The sequence below is a fragment of the Cenococcum geophilum genome (assembly GCF_001692895.1).
Source record: "Cenococcum geophilum 1.58 unplaced genomic scaffold K441scaffold_42, whole genome shotgun sequence".
NCBI lineage: Eukaryota > Fungi > Ascomycota > Dothideomycetes > Gloniales > Gloniaceae > Cenococcum > Cenococcum geophilum.
The window spans coordinates 51,478-72,297 of NW_027137600.1; the positions used below are offsets into that span (position 1 = coordinate 51,478).

The 20,820-nt window shown below is 41.9% G+C and overlaps 4 protein-coding genes across 4 annotated transcripts; 1 reads left to right on the top strand and 3 right to left on the bottom strand.

The window, feature by feature from the left end:
• Nucleotides 1–10,669: 10,669 nt before the first annotated feature.
• Nucleotides 10,670–11,666, bottom strand: K441DRAFT_226381 (uncharacterized protein). Its single transcript, XM_067640620.1, has 2 exons — nucleotides 11,048–11,666; nucleotides 10,670–10,927 (listed from the first exon to the last, which is right to left on the bottom strand). The coding sequence occupies exon 1, from the start codon at nucleotides 11,643–11,645 to the stop codon at nucleotides 11,055–11,057; it is 591 nt and encodes a 196-aa protein (XP_067500494.1). The 5' UTR covers nucleotides 11,646–11,666; the 3' UTR covers nucleotides 10,670–10,927; nucleotides 11,048–11,054.
• Nucleotides 11,667–12,350: 684 nt separating this feature from the next.
• Nucleotides 12,351–13,204, bottom strand: K441DRAFT_226387 (uncharacterized protein). Its single transcript, XM_067640621.1, has 2 exons — nucleotides 12,992–13,204; nucleotides 12,351–12,932 (listed from the first exon to the last, which is right to left on the bottom strand). Exons 1-2 carry the CDS (start codon nucleotides 13,018–13,020, stop codon nucleotides 12,548–12,550), a joined length of 414 nt encoding a protein of 137 aa, XP_067500495.1. The 5' UTR covers nucleotides 13,021–13,204; the 3' UTR covers nucleotides 12,351–12,547.
• A 2,899-nt stretch (nucleotides 13,205–16,103) lies between these two features.
• On the bottom strand, nucleotides 16,104–18,064 carry K441DRAFT_616782 (uncharacterized protein). The gene is made up of 2 exons (XM_067645757.1): nucleotides 17,230–18,064; nucleotides 16,104–17,174 (listed from the first exon to the last, which is right to left on the bottom strand). Exons 1-2 carry the CDS (start codon nucleotides 17,997–17,999, stop codon nucleotides 16,451–16,453), a joined length of 1,494 nt encoding a protein of 497 aa, XP_067500496.1. The 5' UTR covers nucleotides 18,000–18,064; the 3' UTR covers nucleotides 16,104–16,450.
• A 616-nt stretch (nucleotides 18,065–18,680) lies between these two features.
• Nucleotides 18,681–20,405, top strand: K441DRAFT_689096 (ethanolamine-phosphate cytidylyltransferase-like protein; the record flags this gene model as incomplete). The annotated part of the gene is made up of 5 exons (XM_067652264.1): nucleotides 18,681–18,704; nucleotides 18,773–18,881; nucleotides 18,948–19,065; nucleotides 19,127–19,979; nucleotides 20,037–20,405. The coding sequence occupies 5 exons, from the start codon at nucleotides 18,681–18,683 to the stop codon at nucleotides 20,403–20,405; spliced, it is 1,473 nt and encodes a 490-aa protein (XP_067500497.1).
• Nucleotides 20,406–20,820: the final 415 nt, after the last annotated feature.

Genomic DNA, 20,820 nt, shown 5'->3' on the forward strand with positions numbered 1-20,820 from the left:
ACTATTTAAAATTATAGCTAAGATTTTAAAAGTTATATATAGGCTTAACTTACTAGCAAAAATAAAGATTTACCCTATATAGCATATCGCGATACTAGAGCTAGCATATAGAGATATAAAGCTACTAGTTTATAAAGTAAATATATATAGAGAATAAGAGGAAGATAAACAATAGGTTTTAAAGATTATTAATTATAAGGATATTAATAATAAAATATAATATAAAGTAAAGTAGATAGGCTATAATAAGATTACTTGGAAAATATTATAAAACTTAAAAAAAAAAGTCTATAGGAAAGATATAGGAGTATTAGAAGAGAGTAGGTTAGGTAATATTAAAAAGGAGCTAAAGATAAAGGGATTAGTTAAAGGTAATAAATAAGCTAAATTATTTAAGGGATCTACTACTAGCGTATAAGTTGTTTCCGCCTCTTCTTAATTAGAATTCTTTTTAGCCTTCTAAGCCTTGAGCTTGGGGAGGCCTTACTTAATAAAATGCGACTCTTTAGAGCATACCTTCTTATAAACCTTTTTAAGACAGACTAACTAAGTATAAGCAGTCTATTAAGCTTTAAACACTTTTTACTCTTTAGTATAAATCCGCTCCCTATTATTATAACGCTTTTATACTTTAGTAAGAGCAGTAGCAAGCCTATTCTTAAAGTAGGACGCCTTAGATTAAATATAGGACCCTATAGTAGATTAGATAAGAAAGCTAAAGGCTTTAAAGATTAATAAGATATATATATTTAGCATTAGAGATAGATTAAATATTATAGAATAATTATATGTTTACTTGCGTATACTTAGTATGAAAAGAAGGTTAGCAACTAAACAGAGCCGTAATTATAATATATACTAACTTTCTTTCCTTATAACAAGAATAGAATGGTATAACTTTACTAATTAAAAGGATAATAGTTATTAGCTAATTATAATAATTAGATATAAAGGATCTAATAGAAGGCATTAAAAATAATAAAGGTTATTAAATTAAAAATGGGAATACTATACCTCTAATAAATAACTTAAAGATAAGAGATATCTTTAAGAATAAAGATAAAAAGGAGGGGGATAGTGTTACGGACCTTATATTAGCAGTAGTATAACTACTAAAAGGAGATATAAATAGGTTAGTTAAGATAGTATAGAAGGCGCTAGAACTAATTAAGCTATAAAATAAGGGGTAGCTAAGTTTTATAGCTAGTTACGTTATAAGTTTAAAATATAGGAATATAGGAATATAGGAACGTAGGATATACTAATGTACTAACGTACTTAATACATTTCTTAGGCGCAGTATTATATATTTAAAGGACTATAGTCCCTACCTAGATAGTTCTCTTCTTTGTAGTAAATCTTAGAATATAATTAGAGTTAATCTATTAGGTAACTACTCCACTAGTTATATTTATTATTGTTAACTATTTCTTAACCTATATACCCAGCCTATTAATAGGTCTACTGTAGTATTTCCTATAAGGCTTTATTATAGCAGCAACGTAGCTAGGAAGTCTATATATAGAATATATAGTAGTATAATCGATTATAAAGCTTTAATATTATTGCCGTTTATTTAATTATTAAGTTCTTAGCGAAATAAGGATACTAAACGCTCTACTTACTATATACTAGTAAATTAGATTAGTATAGTATCTAATAGGTATTACGGGACTTATACATTCTTACGTCCCTGCGCGTTTTGACGTTCTTAACCTATGCTTACGTTCGTCCCGAGACACCTAGGCACGTTCCCCTACAACCCCTATTTATACCCATACCTAGCATATAAAGACTCTTCTTCTTTATCTAAATGTCTTTGTATTAACTACGCATAGTTACGCGTACGTAGCCTTCTTTAATTACTACTCCGTTTAGTATATTGTATTCTAGCTCGTGCCTACTTTTGTAAGAGTAGGTATAGATCTAAATAAAACCTACTAATTTAAGTATTTCTATTGTTTTTTAGTATTAGTGTATTTAAGAATCTTATAATTAATATAAACCTCTATATAGCCTTTTAAAACGCTAGCGGATATTACCAATTAGGATAATACGCTAGTAAGTAATTATAGGCGTAGAAGGAGACCTCTGCTAGTGGGTTGATAATTTAAGTAGGGCTTATTATCTATATAGGCGTCTTTAAAGCTCCTTAAGTGTAAGATATTTAGGCCGTAGATCTTAAGTATCCTAAATACTTAATTAGCTTATTTATAGGCCAAAAAGGATGGAAATAACTTAAGCGCTTCTTTTACGTATTACTACCTCCACTAGAAGGCGTTAAATATCAGGTTTTTAAGAAGATTAAGCTATTAAAGACTCCTTTAGGCGAGGCGTTTAGAAAGTACGTTATACCTAGATCTATAGTTAGCTTTAATAAGATAATAGTAAGGTTTACTAAATAATCTACAGCTTTAATTAAATTGACTAGTAAGCTAATACTTAAGGGCTTTAAGATAATAAGCCTTTATTAATATAGATATTAATATAGCTTTATATTTACCTTACCTGGCTACTTTTTTAGGCTTCCTTCTTAAACAGATTATTAAGATATTATCCTCCTAAATACCTTTAAATGCGTCCTCTACCTTACTTAATAGCTTCCTCTTTAGGCTTGTTAATTTTACTTATTTTTAGATAACTACTTTACAAATATTCCATTGCTTTAGGTGCTTTAATAACTTAGAATTACTGCAGCTAGTACGGCCTGATTAAACTTAAAAGCTTATTTAGAGGTATATAAAAGGGCTAATAAAAGGAAGGCAACGCTACCGTTTAACTTTATTATAGGAATAGTTGTTAGCGTAGTTAATTCAGTGCTTTTAATCGTGTGGTAGGATAAGAATTTAGTATAATTTTTAATGATAGCTCACTTATATAGCAATAAGAATGTTAATAAAGTTAATTGGCGTCGGCTGTAAGTATATAATTCCTTCCTTAAAAAGCTGGTGGCTGTCACGGCACTAACCTGTCGCGTACTGTTTTATACTGTCTCGTACTATTTCCTACTGTTGGCTGGCCCACCACTAGCGCCTTGGCGCCTGGCCCTACTACTTGTATATAGTACCCCTTTCGCCTCTTCTTTCTTTATACTATAACATAGTTATTTGGTCTACTTTATTGCAGTACTGTAATAGTTTGTGGTATCTCCTTTTGCGCCCTGTCGCGATCTTTGCCCTCCTAGTCTACCGCCTCCGTTTATAGTCTCCGTTTTTCCTAGTATAATTGTAACCCGGCGCGACCAACAACACTGTACCATAGTCTTAGTATAGCCTTAGTATAGTCTTAGCATAGTCCCAGACAGTCTTAATAATTTTAGTATTATAGTCAGCCTTATAAGATTTTGATTGCCCTACCTAGATCCCTTGAAATGGGCAACCAAAATATAAATAATACCCTGTTGACGAATACACGCGAAGCGCTTGCCTGCCTCTTTAATACCCCCTATACCTACATTGCCTGGGCAATTAGGAGTGGTTTGGAGTACCCTAAGGACCTTAATGTGGCAGGAACCTTCTAGCACCTCTCTATATATATAACCTTTTTAACTAGCGTTGAGAGCGGTCTCTAAGCCGTCTATAATAAAGGCTAAACTATAACATCCTAATTTGAAAAGGCTTAGCATAGAATTAACTCCCTTAAGATACTTAAACTACGCGTTAAATAATATAAATAGCAAGCTTTCGCATATACTAAGACTATATAAAGCCTAAGCTTTTAGATCGCTATACTTACCTAGGCTATTGCCGATAAGAATATAAACCCTATAACTAGCTCCCCTCTTCTAGCTAAGCCCCGTAGAAAAAAGTGTAAAGTAAAAGATCTAACCCTATTTGACGGCAAGGGATCACTAATTAAAAAGTAAGAAAAATTTAAAATATGGGAAATAAAGGTCTAAGGCGTTTTTTAGAGGGATGTAAAGTGTTTTAAAACCCTAATGGACGAAGTCCTCTATATGTTAGACATGCTAATAGATAAGGCCTATAACTATGTTAAATATGGCCTTGATATGCTACGTATATACCTAAATAACCTAAGTAAATAGACCTTTTCTAACTGAGAGTCTATGTTTATATATATGAGAAGATACTATAAGACCATAGATATAACCTAGGCGGCTAAAAATAAGTTAGATACTTTATGTTAAGGCGAGCGTAACTACTAGTCCTAAAAAGCAGAGCTTAATAAGTTAATAATTAAAGTAAATAAGACCGAGGAACAAAAAGTGGATTTGCTTAGAAAGAATACTTCCCCTAAGATGAAGGACCTAGCCCTTACCCTTAGCTGTAAGATTAATGATGCTGACTATAAGGGCTGGAGCGAGTAAATAGACGTGTTTACTTATAACCTATAGAACTATACCCACTATATTAAGCTAAATGCCGCTAAGCTAAATACCGCTGGCGGATATTGACCTGTATTACCTAATAATAATACCTTAGCACTAGTATTATAGAATGACCTAATAGACCTTGATGCCGTTAAATTTGGCAGCGGAAGTAGTAGCCTCCCTAATGACGTCTAAAGATATTGTATGAATAATAGACTCTGTATAGTATGTGGTCAACCCAGCTACTGGAAAGATACTTACGACCCTAAGATAAACCTAAATCCCCTCCTAATGCTACCGCGCTAACCCCCTCCTAGCTATGGCGGATTCTTTAGTAGAGGGGATAGTAACTAAAATAATAACCGCGGATGGGGATGTGGGTTTAGATATAGAGACCTACCCCTGTAATTCCCTTCCCTAATATAGCCCTAGCTAATAGTCCCGTACGCGAACTACGGATAAGCGCTCTATATCGCCACTAATTGTAAAACCGGCTATATCCTTGGTAAAGTACCCCCTAGTATATATATACCGTTAGAGACTAATACGTTAGGACATACTAGCTAAGACTATAGCTACTAGCTAAGCCCTATGATCTAGTTATTAAAAGACTAACCCTTGGACTAAGTCGCCTTTAAGGGTTAGAACTATACGGGGAGGAGGATAAAAGGATTAGATCTATGCTACTAGATTAGTTAGACCTTATTCTAAGCCAGCTACTACTTAACCTTAGAATAGCAAATAATGATAAAAATGCTATCCTTATTTAGACCTACCTCTTTTTACTACGCAACCTACTCCTAGAAGCTTTTATTAAAACAGTAAGCCTTGTTAATAGTAGTAGTATAGCACTAGTGTTTGTAGACGAAGACTTACTTATAAAAAAGTATAATATTATAATAAAAAGACTCCTAGTCTTAAAACTACTTCGCCTTGCTAACAGACTCCTATCTAGCTTTATTACCCACTACTTTACAGTAAAAATAATAATTGGCTACTATATAGAATCTATGCTTTTCTATATTATGAAGTTATTACCCTTAATATTAGTAATTCTTAGAATGCCCTAGCTTAAAAAGTATAACCTAAGACTAGACTTCCCCGTTCTAGAGCTTAAGTTTAACTCTAATTACTGCGCCTATAACTGTCTCCTATGGCACATCCCTAACTATAACTAATTAGCACTACGTGGACGTATCGTATGGTTAATGCTTAGATACTGTTAGCTAATAGTAAAAGAGGTGCCTAATACCGGTGAGCTAATATATACAGTAAATGAAGCGGAGATTCTAGAAGACTGGACTACTGCCCTGTCCCTAAAAAAATAAACACTGTTAGAACTATAAGTCCCCCGCATATACCTACTTAACCTAGGACAGCTAATAAGATACCTAACTTTAAGTTATCTGCTATATATATATGCGACCGCACGTATAATAGCTAAGAGCGCTATAGCTAAGACTAAAACTAGAGTAATTAAGACCTTCTCCCCGTAACGCCTAACCTTATACCTATCTCCCGCGTGTACTGTATAGGGCCGCCGCCTTGTTTCCGCCTTCCCGGGCTAACCGAACCGTGCTAGTCTAGCTATAGCACCGGAGAACTAGACACGCCCTAACCTAGACGACATTAGATGCACCTATACCGTTAATTTCACCCAGTTTTATAAATAAAAAGATGTAAAAGTAATAAGGATTTATATAGCGGAGCTAGTAGAACTAGTTAAATAAGAAGAATACTGATAGCTGCTTAAAGAACTGCCTATAGGCCTAGTAGAAGTACTGAACCTATTAGAAAGATCTTTTTGCCGGCTAGTAGAAGGTAACTATACGATGGAGGAAGCCTGAAGAGCGCTACCCCCTTATTTTTATAACTTCCTTAAGATGAACCTAAAAACTAAATCCGAGTTTCTACGCCGAAAGATAGTTAATACCAATGTTAAAAAATTTCTAAAAGGTAAACTAGGACTAACCTACGGAGACATTTTATAACGCCTACTAAAAGAGTTTCACGAATATATTAAATACTTCCTCCCTAAAAATGCAGAGAAGCTGCCCCCTTACTAACTATGGGACCACAAAATTAAGATTATACCTGGAAAGTAGGCCCCATATTACAAAAACAGACCACTTTTACCCGCTAAACTTAGTTATATAAAGAAGTGGATTAACAAGATACTAGATAAGGGTTTTATCTGCGAATTAACCTTACTAACCACTGTACCCCTCCTCCTTGTAGTGAAACCTGGTGGCGGTATATGAATCTACTATAACTACTAAGGCCTAAACACAGTTACTATTAAAAATCGGTACCTATTACTACTAGTCCGTAAGACACTTAACGCACTCTATAGTGCTAAGTACTTTACTAAGCTTAATGTAATTACTACGTTTAACCAGATCCGGATTGCGGAAGGCCATAAATAGCTTATAGCATTTATTACCCGGTTTGGACTCTATAAAATATTAGTTATACTATTTAGTCTTTATAACGCGCCCGCTACGTTCCAGAACTATATTAACTATATTTTATATAACGCCCTTAATAACTATTACACTGCGTACCTTAATAATGTCCTTATTTTTTTAAAAATACGCGCTGAGTATATGAAATATATAAATGAAATTATCCAGAGACTTAGTAATGCTAGACTCTAGATTGATATTAATAAGTCTAAGTTCTACGCTATAAAAATAAAATATCTTGGCTTAATTATCTTAACTAATAGCATGACTATGGACCCTAAGAAGGTATAGGCGCTATAAGAATAGAAGGACCTGACGTTAGTTAAGGAACTATAGTAATTTCTCGGCTTCGCGAACTTCTACTAATGATTTATTTAAGGCTATTCTAAGGTAGTTGAGCCTATAACTAGGCTACTGAAGAAAAGCACTAGCTGGTTATAGAGCCCTAATTAAGCATAGGCGTTCTAGACCCTAAAAATAGCGTTTACTATAGCACCGGTCTTAGTGTACTATAACTATATAAAGAAGACTGTAGTAGAGACAGACGCCTTAAACTAGGCTTTAGGAGGAGTACTCTACTAGGCTAGTGAAGATGGCAAACTTAAGCTAGTCGCGTTCTTCTCTACTAAGCACTCTGCCCCTAAATGTAACTATAAGATATATAATAAGGAGCTCCTAGCAATTATAAAAGCACTAGAAGAATAGCGCCCTAAACTACAAGGAACTGAGTAACCGTTTAAGATTATTACGGACTATAAGAACCTCTAGACCTTTATAATAATAAAATAACTAAACTAGCGCTAAGTCCGTTGGGCTGAGTTCCTCTCTTAGTTTAACTTTATTATTACCTATAGGCCTAGTACTAAAGCTACAATTTTAGACGCTCTTAGCCGCCTCCTAGGCGTAGTACCTGCTAATATTAGTGACGAATAACTACGATATAGAGACTGTGTTGTCTTACCACTAAAAAAAGTTAACCCCGCTATCCTAGACGAGCTATTGAGTAAATCCCGAGACTAGAGTATTAAGGACTTTATTGTAGTAATAAACCTAGAGCCTAAGAAAAAACCCCTTAAGGAGCTTATTAAGAATGCCTATAAAGAGAATGAACTAGCTAGAGATATATTGGCCGCGCTATAAGAACAGGAAGGCCGTAAGGCACGCCGCTGGCCTAAGTAGATTAGGAAGTTACTCTGCTGCGATAAATCTGAATGCTTAATTGTTAACGGCCTAATCTACTATAGAAACCGAGTATTCGTCCCTAATTTACCTAAACTCTGACTAGAAGTTATATACCGTATGTATAGTTTAGGTCCTGTAGGCCACCTAGGCCGCGTTAAGACCCTAGACCTCCTTAGTTAAACCTATTAGTGGCTAGGTATTTTATAGTTTATAGCTACCTTTATAAAAGACTGTGCTCTCTACTTCCGCATAAAGACCCTATGTTTAGCACTACCCGGTTTCCTAAAACTACTAGAACTACCAGTCCGCCCGTGGACTGATATCTCTATTAACTACGTTGTTAACCTACCTAAGTGCCTTTATAACGGCAAAACATATAGATATATCCTTATTATTATTGACCGCCTAATAAAGATGAGACACTTTATTCCTGTCACCAGCCTAGACACTAAGGAGCTTGTTAAAGTATTTACCTATACTGTCTATAAGTTACACGGCGCCCTAAGTACTATTGTTTTTGATAGAGGGTCTTTATTTATCTTTAACTTTTGGCACCGCCTAAACTAGTGCCTAAAAGTAACCCTAAACCCTAGTTCCGTATAGCACCTTAAAATAGATAGTTAGACCAAGATTGTTAATGTAGTAATAAATAAGTACCTACGCGCTTTTATAAGCTTTACCTAAGATAATTAGGTAGATTAGCTCTTCCTTGCTGAGTTTGCTATAAATAACTAAGTTAACAAGATTACGGGAATTTTACCGTTCTTTATTAACTACGGCTATAACCTACGTCTAGGTATTAAACTAGTGGGCCCTTAGCTATTAGCCCTGTCTATATATATAAGGAAAGAGTACCTATAAGCTAATACTATTACTAACCGCTTTAAGCGTATCCTAACTTAGCTTAAAGCTCTAGCTTGTATCTCCTAGTAATGCTATAAAGATAACGCCAATATAAAACGGGATAAAGGTATAATATTTAAAAAGGATAATATGGTTATAGTTAGCCTTAAAAATATAAAGACTAACTGGCCTAAGAGAAAATGGGATAATAACTAGGATGGACCCTGGCCTGTTTTAGCTGCCTATAAAGGGGTAGTTATGGTGGACCTTCTAGACTATATTTGCGTTAATAAGTCTTTTTATATAATAAAGGTCCGCCTTTAGTTCCCTAAAGAGATCCTTGGCTAAGTATATATTAATAAAGAGGAACGTCGCAATATTGTAGGCAGGATAGCTAAAAGAGATAATAACGGCAATATTACGGACAAGTGGGAATTTGAGAAAATTCTTAACGTATATAATGAATAAAGGGACGAGCACGGCTTAACGTACTGTATTAAGTGGAAGTATTATAATAAGAAAACCTAGGAACCTGAGAAGTCTCTAAAAGAGTGCGAGCGCGCACTACTAAAGTTCTATGAATAACACCCTAAGAAGCCTAGACCCCTAGACTAGGTATAAGGTAAGAGAGACTTACTATATTAAGGCCGTGGACGACGACTACAATAATTTAGAAAAGTTGAGATCTTATAAAACTTTAACCGCCGGTTAAAGTTGTCTAATTGGTTAGATTCTTGCTAAGAGTGCCGTGCCTAATTAATTTGGGTGGCGGTGTGGAGTTCTGCTGACGCTATTTGTTAAGCTAACTAATTAGGATTTTCCATCCCCGGGATGGAAAATCGCCATTGGCTCGGCTAAAAGCGGTAAGTGAAACTAACATCTTTGCGTACTAAATCTACTGTTTTCTACTAACACCGCAGCCACTAGTTATGCGACCGCGATTTGCTAGTATTGTAATATTCTATTCTAGAGTTACTTATTTAGTTTGGGGACCAAACCTTCTAGGGGAGGGGAGTACTGTTATAGCACTAACCTGTTGCGTACTGTTTTATACTGTTTTGTACTATTTCCTACTATTAGCTGGCCTACCACTAGCGCCTTAGTGCCTGGCCCTACTACTTATATATAGTACCCCTTTCGCCTCTTCTTTCTTTATACTATAACATAGTTATTTAGTCTACTTCATTGCAGCACCGTAATAGTGGCTAATATTTAGGGCGACGATCTAATTAAAAAGTTAACACTTTATAGGCGCTCTATTAACTATAATAACTAGATAGGCGGCGTTAATATCCATAATTAACTTTAAAGCTACTATATTACCTAGATTACTACTGTCTGTACCTAGATACCCTTATTCTTCTAGGCGCTTAATATATCTATAATTAACACCTATATTATTAGCAAGAAGATCTTTTAAATATTAAGTAAGTCTTTCCTTTAAACCTATCGCCGCTTCCGTATATAATTAGCATAAAATCTTATTATTATAGGCAGTTAGTAGATGGGTATAAATAAGCAAGATACTAAGTGTCTTTTTTATTCGGGCTTACTAAAATATAGGTAATACTAACTTAGTATTGGGCCTAGATATAGGGATATTAAAATAAATTAAAAACCCTACGTTACTACTAAAACCCTACTACCTATAATTTAACAGTGTAAAACGTAAACTCACCGCTATATTAAAGGCTTTTCGAAGATGTAAGGCTATAAAGGCTTACTAACTTGCTAGATGTATAGATAGAAGCAAGTAAAGAAACTTATATTAAAGGCAAAACGAATAGTATATAAATGTAAGGGTTGTAGGCTTCCTTTATACCTACAGTGCTTTACCGACTTTTATTTAGCAGGCGATAATTAGGTAACTATTTTTAATCCTCTACTTCCTTAAGCCTCTAATATTAAGGCTCTAAAGCTAATTAAGCTTTTACCGCAGCGTCTATCTTAGTCTTTTTTAACCCTTCTATACTGCCTTTAACCAAGCCTCTATACTAAATAATTGCTAACTAAACTGTTTAATTACCTGCAGCACCTAATATACCTTATTTAATGTATATAATATATCCTTCCTTATAACTTTAAGCTGGTCCTCTACTGGCTTATCCTTATTAACGTTAGGAACGCGTATAAAGAGTATAAGTAGTAAGGATTTAGGGGACTCTAATGGAGGATTTTCCTATATAATTAGCAGCTAGCTAATAGAGGAAGGGTAAAAACGTACAACTATAACATTATATATGTGACGGGCTATCATCGCGACCACAGTCAGCAAAGAGTGTGATGTGTGTATTGGCGTAAACACTCGCCATTCGTGACGATTCACTTTCCCAATCACCTGGCGAATCCTGGATGATGCATAGCGAATCCACCCAGAGATATTGTAGTCCCAACTTCTGTGTTACGCGGATGGCGTCCACAATTGAGGCTGGTAGCTCTTTAAAAGAGAACCATTCGTGCCTTGGTCCACATGTTTCACGCGTCGTCACCCATTTGGGCATTGGGCCACCAACCCAACGATGGCTCAACGCAAGATATCGACTGAACTGTTCGGTGCCTCTATGGAGACGGATGGATTCGCCATCCGGGCTGCTCACATCGATAACTCTCGTGGGTAACGGAACGTCCTGCTCCTCAGGAGAAGTGTGTGCGGCTTTCGAAGTCCTATCTCGCCTGCAATGCTGGTGGCGGTCCTTGCAAGTCTCGAGCCAACTTTGAATGATCTTAATACTCGAACTTGAAAGCGGATCTGCATCAATGTCGACTCCTTGCTGGATTGACCATGGGACATCGTACGTTGAATCTTTGCCTGAACCAAACTCCATAGGGACCGTGAGCGTGATGTCTATCCTTGATTTAGTTCCAGTTCTAAAAGGGGTTGAAACACGTTTTACCCACCACTTTGTGAGTATATGTTAACAAGCACTTCTGCGAGTGGTTCACAGGACCCACGGCATTTGGAAAAGTCCCGGGATACTCCTTGCTGGGAATAGTCACGGGATCGACATGAACAGCTTGCGGACAGTCTAAATTCCAGAGTGCGAAGGACATCAGGGTCAGTGCATGTTCCTATATGACCTTTATTGCCGTTTGAGATGCGAATAATAACCTGGTAATCGTCACGGGGGTCAATCTTGGGATTTTCATTGAAGGCTGAGTAGATGATTCTGCAGAGTTCACACTGCCTGGCTGACTCACGCAAGAAATTTGATGAAGACCAATGCATGTATCCGCGGGGCCTGATAAGCTCTTTGAACGTGATGCCTGCACAAGTCTGGCAGAGCCCATCGGAATTGATGCTGATGCTGTGCGGCTTTGGTCGCGGGAGAACATTTCTGTATTTCGGACTCTCCTCAAAATCCGGCATCACCAGTTCTGCTATCGAATCTGGTACTGCAGCTCGGGATGATTCATTATATGAGGAATCATCGGGGATGCTCCAGAGATCCAGTCGCCGTTTCTTAGAGGGTAACTGGAATACGTCTTCCTCAACCGCATTCGAAGGCACCTCGTCCTTATTCTCGCCGCCGGCTCCACGCCGTTGTTGCTCATGGCGAGTATGATCATCTTTTATCATTGCAAGGCCGCGTTCGCCTAGCTTTTCTCTCAGATACAGAGCAACAGGATCACTGCTACCTGAGCCGCCTTCCGCCCAGCAGAGCGGAGAGCAGTCAGGGCCTGTGTACACAGATGCTCCTGCCTCTACGAGTGCCTTCGCATGGCTAAGCTATCCACTGTTGGCTGCACAATGCAAAGGCGTAGGAAAAAGAGACCGGTAAAATCCCAACCGCGTGTGATCGAGATTGGGCGCATGTTGCAGTAGAATTTCTAGTATACCCATGGCAGTCGCCCTTTCATTGTCGTCAAGATAGGAGTAGATTGCTCCCCGCCGCGGTTTGTCTTGCCCAAGCCCAGAAGCGGAAAGCCCGCGCATAGACCTACGGCGAGAGACTTGATGGCTGTGGAAGATCATGGAATCCTCGGACGCGCACGCTAGATGCACAGGAGTCCATCCCTGGTCGTCTTCTTGGTTCACGCTCCGGAAATTCGCAAGGGATCGTGTTTGCGCAAAGTCATGGCGCCAGACGGCAATATGTAGAGGCGTCCAGTCACTAATAGTCAAGTACTGTCAGCATGCTGCCCCTCAATTTCCTGGAATGCCGGTTCGGACCTAGGGTAATTCGCCTGGTAGCTGGACATATTCGGCGGATGGGAAGTTCTCCAACCTAGTTCTTCATCCAATTACTAGCGTAAATGTAGGATTCCAGGCAGACAACAGTCTCTCCAAGGAGCAATCTACCCGGAGGGCAATCTCAGTCAGGAGGGAACATGTTGGCGCTAGAACTACGGTGTGGCTGCTCTCGCCTTGGCTTTCCTCTAGCACCGCCTTCCATGCCTATCCGGTATATATCGCGCACGCATCCTGCTACCTATCCTGCCAATTGGGGGGACAAAACTCACTAGACATCTTGCAAGCTTCATTTTATTGATACACTCTTGTTGGGCTATTCCCATACGAAATACTTAATACTTCACTGCAAGTGCTGGACAATAAGGCTGAGAAATCAGCTAGGGCGGAATAGGACTAGCCAGCCCGTTCTTTGAGCGTCTGTACTGTGTAAGGCCTCTTGGTTAGCCGGAAGCTCCATATCTGGTAGTGGCTGCGCTAGAATGGCTGACCGGAAACTTTAGGTAATATTCAAGACCATGCTCCTCTTTCTCGGCACTTTCGCCATTGGAGCCATTGGATATCGGGTTTGTTGGGGCTGCATGGAATGAGTCGTTATATGAATATATTGCTAGTACGGAGGACTGCGCAAAAAGAGATTTCTCCTTCCTTTTTCGGATAAGCGCGTTTTTGAGCGCCAAGACCTCACCAAAATTGACTCAATTAACTTGATTAAAGCTTTTAATACTAATATATCATCTATATAGCTTCTAAATCGTAGTGTTTTACCGTTTAATGTTCACGTGATTAATCTCGTTCCACCGCACCTTATATTCTATAGGCTTTCGAGGTTTTCGAGGCCTTAATTGCCTCTACTGCTCTTAGCTCCCTACTTAGCTCTCTACCCATTTAACTACCTAATTACAACCATCTCTTTGAAGTCTTTAATTATAGAGCTATTAATCTGCAATTAAGCCAGGGCCTTGGGTGTCTTAACGTCAATTTAGAACGACTATATTAACTAATTTTTGCCACTCTTCCTCAGTAATTTCCTTAATCTCCTCACGGCTCTATACAAGAAGGAAGAATTATAGATAGGCGTTAGGTAGACTGTAGTAATTACGCAATATATCGTAGCCCATTTAAAGCACCCTAACGATCATAGGAAGCTTATAATTAGCTTCCTTACGGAGCTACTTCCGGCTTCACTGCGTTTCTTCTGCTCCCTCTCTATAATCGTTGCCTCCTTTAAGTTCTATAATCTTCTTAATATAGCAAGGGATCCTCTTAATCCACTGCTAAATTCGCCACTGCTTAAGATCTTGCCAAGCACTAAGCCAGGCCTTCTCTGCAGCTATATAGGAGGTAAGTGGGCCCTTTTTTATAGTAGCCTGTTTCAAATAGCCCCAGTAGGGCTTAATTATATTTAGATTAGGCGAATTACCTAGCTAAAGAAGACGCTGAATATCGTAGGCGTTAAAGTAGGTTTAGTAAATCTTTGCAATATAAGAAGTAGCCTTATCTTCTTATATAATTGTATTAGGATTTAAGCACGTAAGGCTCTAGGCGAATAGAAGAAGTTTTAGTATTAAGATATTTATTAAATATTACTACTAGTTAATTCTACCTCCATCTAATTAAGTAAAAGCTCCGTATAATATTATAAACTTCTATTTAGCAGGTGCTCCGGGTATACGCCTTTTATAACATAGCTCGTATATATTCCTTTTAATAGCTTAATTCTTCTCCTAGGCCTTACGCGCCTTTAGCTCTAAAGCTTTATACCAGATCTTAATAATAGATTTTAATTCTTTAAATTCCTTCTTTATTTAAGGCTTCCAAATATAATAAGGGCCTTTAAAGTCGTATATAAAGTAACCCCAAAACATAAACTTAGAGTGCCCTTTCCACCATTCTTATACGCAGCTGCGTACGCAGGCCTCATAAGGACGTCGCTATACTTAATAGCCCCCTTAACAGTGGCCCAAAACAATACTTATCTCATCCAACCAAATTACAGCCTTCCAATCTTCTAACGTCTAGTGGCGGTAGGCCAATGTAAATTTATATCGTTTATTCCTTATAGCTAGAGTTAATCTAGGCTTCCTTATTAGCTTTATTTTACGAAAGCCGTGCCTTTTAAGTATAATTTAAACGGCTAATAGTAAGAGGCCTATTTCGCGAGCGATCCTTCTAGTGCTTTTTTCACGCCTATAACGATCGTATATAACGGCGTTAACGACTCTCTACTTAAGATTAGGGGTAATCTTTTTCTTATACCCCCGGCGGGGCTTATCTTTAAAGTAGTTATTAAGGAGGACCCAATCTACACGCCAGCCATTCTCTACCGCCTTTTTTAGTAGGTTGCTAATATGTTTGGTGCTAATTCCGGTAACTTAAGTAATTACTTTTAGGGGGGTACCTAGTGCCCGCATTACTACGGCCTGTGCTCTTATTGCAAGGCCATAGTAAGGCATCTTAGGCTTAAAAAAAGGCAGAAGGTGTATATAGAGGACATTACAAGCGATTAAGTAAATAGATTATATCAAAAAGTCGGTATAGAGTTGCTTTTTACGACCTTAAAGTCAAAAAGTTAATATATGTTGGTAGGGGGGGGTACTTGGGCAGTCTCTTTGAGCTCAGCGACGTGTCACGTGACAGCGCGCGGGCCATCGTGTAGATATCTTCTCGGGGCCTTCGAGCCCCTGAGATTCTTCCTCATAGAGTATCATATGTATCATTCCATCAGCCTGCTCAGTGCCCTGACAATATATTTGGTGTGGTCTTGGCACCAAAACAACGCTTTTCCCAAAAAGGAAAGAGAAATATCTTTTTGCGCAGTCCTCCGTACTGTTTAACTGTATTAGGTGCTGAAGCTCGGGTATGTTACTCTCATATACTGATAGAGGCACACAACAAATGTAGGACCATTTGTTTAGTCTTTGCTATGCTATGTAGAAATTGGACGAGCGTCTGAGGATCTTCGAGGCTGGTTATACAAAGAGATTTGCACGCTTAAGTACCTGAAGCCATTTAAGGCGGCATAACTAGAAGACTAAATGTCAAGTGTGTTCCTTAACCGCGCATATCGTAAAGTGACAAAACAGATATCTATGCGGAATTCATATAAAAGATCATATATCCACACATTATTTTGGGATGTCTACTATAAACACATACGACGTATCGAACATACATGATTTCGTGAACCACCCAACATGACGCGCGGCACCACGCTTCCCACGCCGGTTTTATATCCACCAAAATCGCCATAAGAAAATGCTCATAAATGTTCTCAGCTCGTCTTCATGACGCCCGAATCCTCTAAAACCCAATATCATACAGAAACGCCGCGCCGAATCATGGATACCAAGGTATTTTCGAAAGCAAGCGTCCCGGGCCAGCGCCTCCCAGCCAACGAGACCGAAGTAATCTAGAGCAGCAGCGATTTATTTCCACTGCTCACATCAATCCGCCCAGCACCACCTTCCCCACCCCGGCAACTTCGCTCTTCGCCCCGCTCCTACTCGCGTCCTCGAACTCCCTGACCACGCCCGCGAGAATGATCTTGCGCACCCGCGCATCAGCCTTCGCGAACAAATCTCCAACACCCGCAACACACGCGTCCGGCGAGTTGATCAGGCTCATGACCTTGGTGTAGCAGTCGATCAGCACATCGCACAGCGTCGTGAATGTCTCGAAGAAATCCGGGTCGAACGGCAGAGAGGGGGTCAGCAGGTGTGTGTACTCCTCGCCCGGAAGGAGGTCATGCTCAGACGCCGGGAACGAAAAGGACGGGCCGGCTGCTTCGATGGTGGAGGCCGGGTCCGGGGCCGGAAGGCCGAGGTCGGTGGCTGCGGATGAGCGTCGGCCCTTTCCGCCTGCGGCGTGCGTGGCACGCTTGAACATCTGCGGTATTCGGCCACGGGAAAGAGAGGAGGATGAGCTTCCATCTGGTGGGTGGATGGACTGGTATGTTTCGAATTCTAGGAGCAGCGCGTTCAGCGCGCGGAGGTACTCGATGGGGGTCTGCGAGTTTAGGTCGAGGATGGTGGGGAGCGAGAAGCCGAGGAGGAGGTAGTTCGTCGCGCGGCGGGAGAGCTTGCGCTGATCGAAGTAAGAGAGTTTGGAAAGGTCCGACTTGCTGAAGAGGAGGGTGTTGAACCAGTAAATACGGCCTTCATGACTATCGTCAGTGGATTAGCATGTATATTCTGTTGTGGTGAAGCCGGTGTACTAACGCTTTGCGGAGATAGTCCAGGGTTGATATCCGTTTCGATGCCATTTCATGTATGTGCTGGAAAACCACACCGGGGTTGTGTGACCCACTCGCTGTCGGGCCAATTGCAATTGGAGCAGGAGGGCCCAGAGTGCCGGAGAACTGGCCATAATTGATTTGTTGAGCTTGAAGCTGCTTCTGAGACGGAGGGTATCTCAGCGGTACAGACATGCCGAATGGCGTTTTGGGTGGTTCTACTGCCGAGAGCGGAGCTTTGGAGAAGGCAGCTGGTCCCCCTCCGCCTTCAGGGGGCTTCATGTTTTCCGCCGACTTCTGCCTCCTTGAGAATGTGGCGATGGAGAGGGAGGGTCTGGAGGCATTTGAGGCGGGACCCTTTTCGGGGGAGAAGGAGAGTGCCAGGGTGGCGGTGGAGGAGGTCTTCTTATGGGAAGACGAGGAGGTCGAGGTGGTGCGTAGGGAGGCGGATCGCCGTAAACTCGAGCCGAAGTCCGTCACCGAAGAGGATAAGCTGTGACGCGAAGAAGCAGGCTTGCGTCGAGGAGGAGAGAATGAGGCGTTGCTAGCGTGCCCGTTATTTAGAATTGGAGCGGTGGTGGTGGGATTCACTTTGGGGATTGCAGGTTGCACAGGTTGCGCAGATTGCGTGGGTTGCGTGGAGGGGGTGGAATTCGTGGAGGTCGTCCCCTTATTTCGAGCCCCGCCGAAGAGGGAACCCTTCCTTGCGAAAATCCCGCCGCCATGCAGGTGCTGCGAAGAGGTCGAGTCTGGCATGATCCCTCTTGGCTGTCTTCAGCTAGCTTCCGCTTCTGCGACAGCGGCCAGGGGCTTCTGACAAGTGGCAGGACGGAGCGTGTAGGGGCTGAAGGGCGCCAGCTACCGCTGCAGGGATAGGCTTGGGGATGGAGACGATGGCGATGGGGGAGATGGTGGCAGCAATTGAGGTTGAGGGCTGACGGGCGCGGGCCCAATAAAGCAGTGGTCGCTGAACTTGCAATTCTCCTATCATTCCAGTTAGGCCTAAAAAGCAAAGCGCGCGACAGCTGGAACCATGCGCTGCTGAAGAGCGCCTTTTGGCCATGATGCAGGAACGAGGAAAGCCCCCGGCGAACCCTTGAAGGCCGAGGTGAAGCCCTTGTGCGCGTCGCAACGGCTGCCCCGCTCCAACATGCACCCTTGTCGCCCTTTTGCAGCCGTTTCTGTCCGCCACGGTCACCAGGAAGCAGCCCGCAGTGCGACGTCCTCCACGTGTTGAGGTTGGACAAGACGCTGATCGACTGCCGCATCGCCCCAACACCGCCTGACACTCTGCCTATGACATCGCGAACGGAGAATTTTCTCTGACGCCCTCCCACCTCAGCCTTTGAATGCACCAAGGACATCCTCGCTGCCGTCCAAGCAACCTCCAATATATCACCTCACCGCCCAGTGTCCCTCCAAACAATTCCCGCAGCGATGCTCCGCAGACAGAGTGCAAAGGTACCTCCGCCACCTCGGGCGCCCGTCGACGACATCTCTGGTATTGGGGCGTTGACACTTGTGCGTAGGGAGAGTGGATCCCTTCACCCGGTCAATGGCCCGTTGACCCCCAGGAAGACGTGGAAGTCTCCAACGACCGCATATGGATCGATGGGTGCTTTGACTTTAGTCATCACGGTAATACCAGTCTTACCACCACAAAAACCTCCAAACACGAGGTGTACTGACACGCTGCTATCGCAGGCCATGCCGGGGCGATGCTGCAAGCTCGCCAACTGGGCACGGAACTGCTCGTCGGCATCCACTCAGATGAAGCAATCCTCGAGAACAAAGGGCCCACGGTCATGACGCTGAAGGAACGGTTAGCATATTATATTCCGCACGGCCTTGAAACATTAACACCGCTGACTTTGGGACCACAGAGTTAATGCCGTTGAAGCTTGCCGCTGGGTCACCAAATCTATCTCTCACGCTCCCTACGTTACCTCCCTCCCCTGGATATCCCATTATGGCTGCCAATACGTCGTTCACGGCGATGACATTACCTCTGACAGCAGCGGCGAAGACTGCTATCGCTTTGTCAAAGCAGCTGACCGCTTCAAGGTTGTGAAGCGTACGCCCGGCATATCGACTACCGACCTTGTGGGACGAATGCTATTATGCACCAAAACGCACTTTATACACTCCCTCGAGAAGATGCTCGCTGGAGAAGAGGGACCCGGCAGCGAGGAAGAGCGTAAGAAGACTGGCGAAGCCATGAAGCAGCGGATCAAGGACTATGCCACGGATTCTACCGGCCTCGCTCCCGGCTCGGAAGTGTGGTACTGGCACGCCTCGAGGTCAGCCAAAGAGCGCAGAACCACGCAGACATCTTCCCACAATCGTCGCCATAGCCACGGCCATAGCCACGGCCACCACCGCTCCGGCTCTAACCCTGTGAAGGAAGAAAAGGGCACCTTCGCGCAGCTCGCCTCCGGCACTGGCGCTAGGCCTGGCCAATCCGTTGTCTACGTCGACGGTGGCTTCGACCTCTTCTCGTCTGGCCACATTGAGTTTCTGCGCCTGGTTACAGAAGCCGAGGAGGAAGCAGGACGTCAACGCGGCTGGTACACTGAAGAAGCCAAGGCAGAGAGAATAGCACAAACCGGGTCGGATTACGGCCCTGTCTTCCTCATTGCCGGCATCCACGACGATGATGTTATCAACCACTGGAAAGGCATAAACTACCCGATCATGAACATCTTCGAGCGTGGGCTCTGCGTGCTGCAATGCAAGGTACCTCACCTCTCCCAAATGTGTCAAGTAGCTTCAGACAGTTAACTTTGTTGATAGTACGTTCACACCGTTATCTTCGGCACGCCATTCTCCCTTTCCCATGCCTTCCTTGTCACCCTGCCCTATGGAACCCCCAACGCTGTCTACCACGGCGTCACCTCCTTCATGCCCCTGACCTATGATCCCTACGCGCCAGCCAAAGCTATGGGTATCTACCGCGAGATCGCGAACCACGAATTCCAGAATGTGAACGCTGGGCACATTGTGGAGCGGATCATGAAAGGACGGGCGATGTACGAGGCGAGGCAGCGGTTGAAGGGCGAGAAGGGGATGGGTGAAGAGGCTGTGCGAAGGAAGGAGGAAATGGAGCGGGAGGCGGAGAGGGAGAAGAGGAGGAGGGAGGTTGAGGGCCAGTTTGGATTGTGATGAGGATACGCTATTCAGGCTGGGCTAGTTTTAGGTTGGGGAGATCATGCTCCTCTCAGGCCTATTGGTTTGGATCGAAGAAGTTACTCAGCGAGCGAGCAAGTGGGTAGTCCATTATACAATGATTGTGCTTCCCGATTTCTTAGAACTCATGGGATAGGAGCTCTCCCATTTTCTAAGCCCCTGTTTGTGGCCGCCTCTCATCCAAATCCGTTTCGTCTTTTTCATTGGCTCAATTAGATTTACCTATACGGCCTTTAATTGCAATCTTGCTTCTCAATTATTCTATCAATTTTATCCCATGCACTATTGATAAAGGCATAAACATGAGGAGCTATTCGTTTGGTTCTCGTTATGCTACGTGGGTTTTGGATAAGAGTGTGAAGTACTTCAGAACCAACATACTGATATCTTA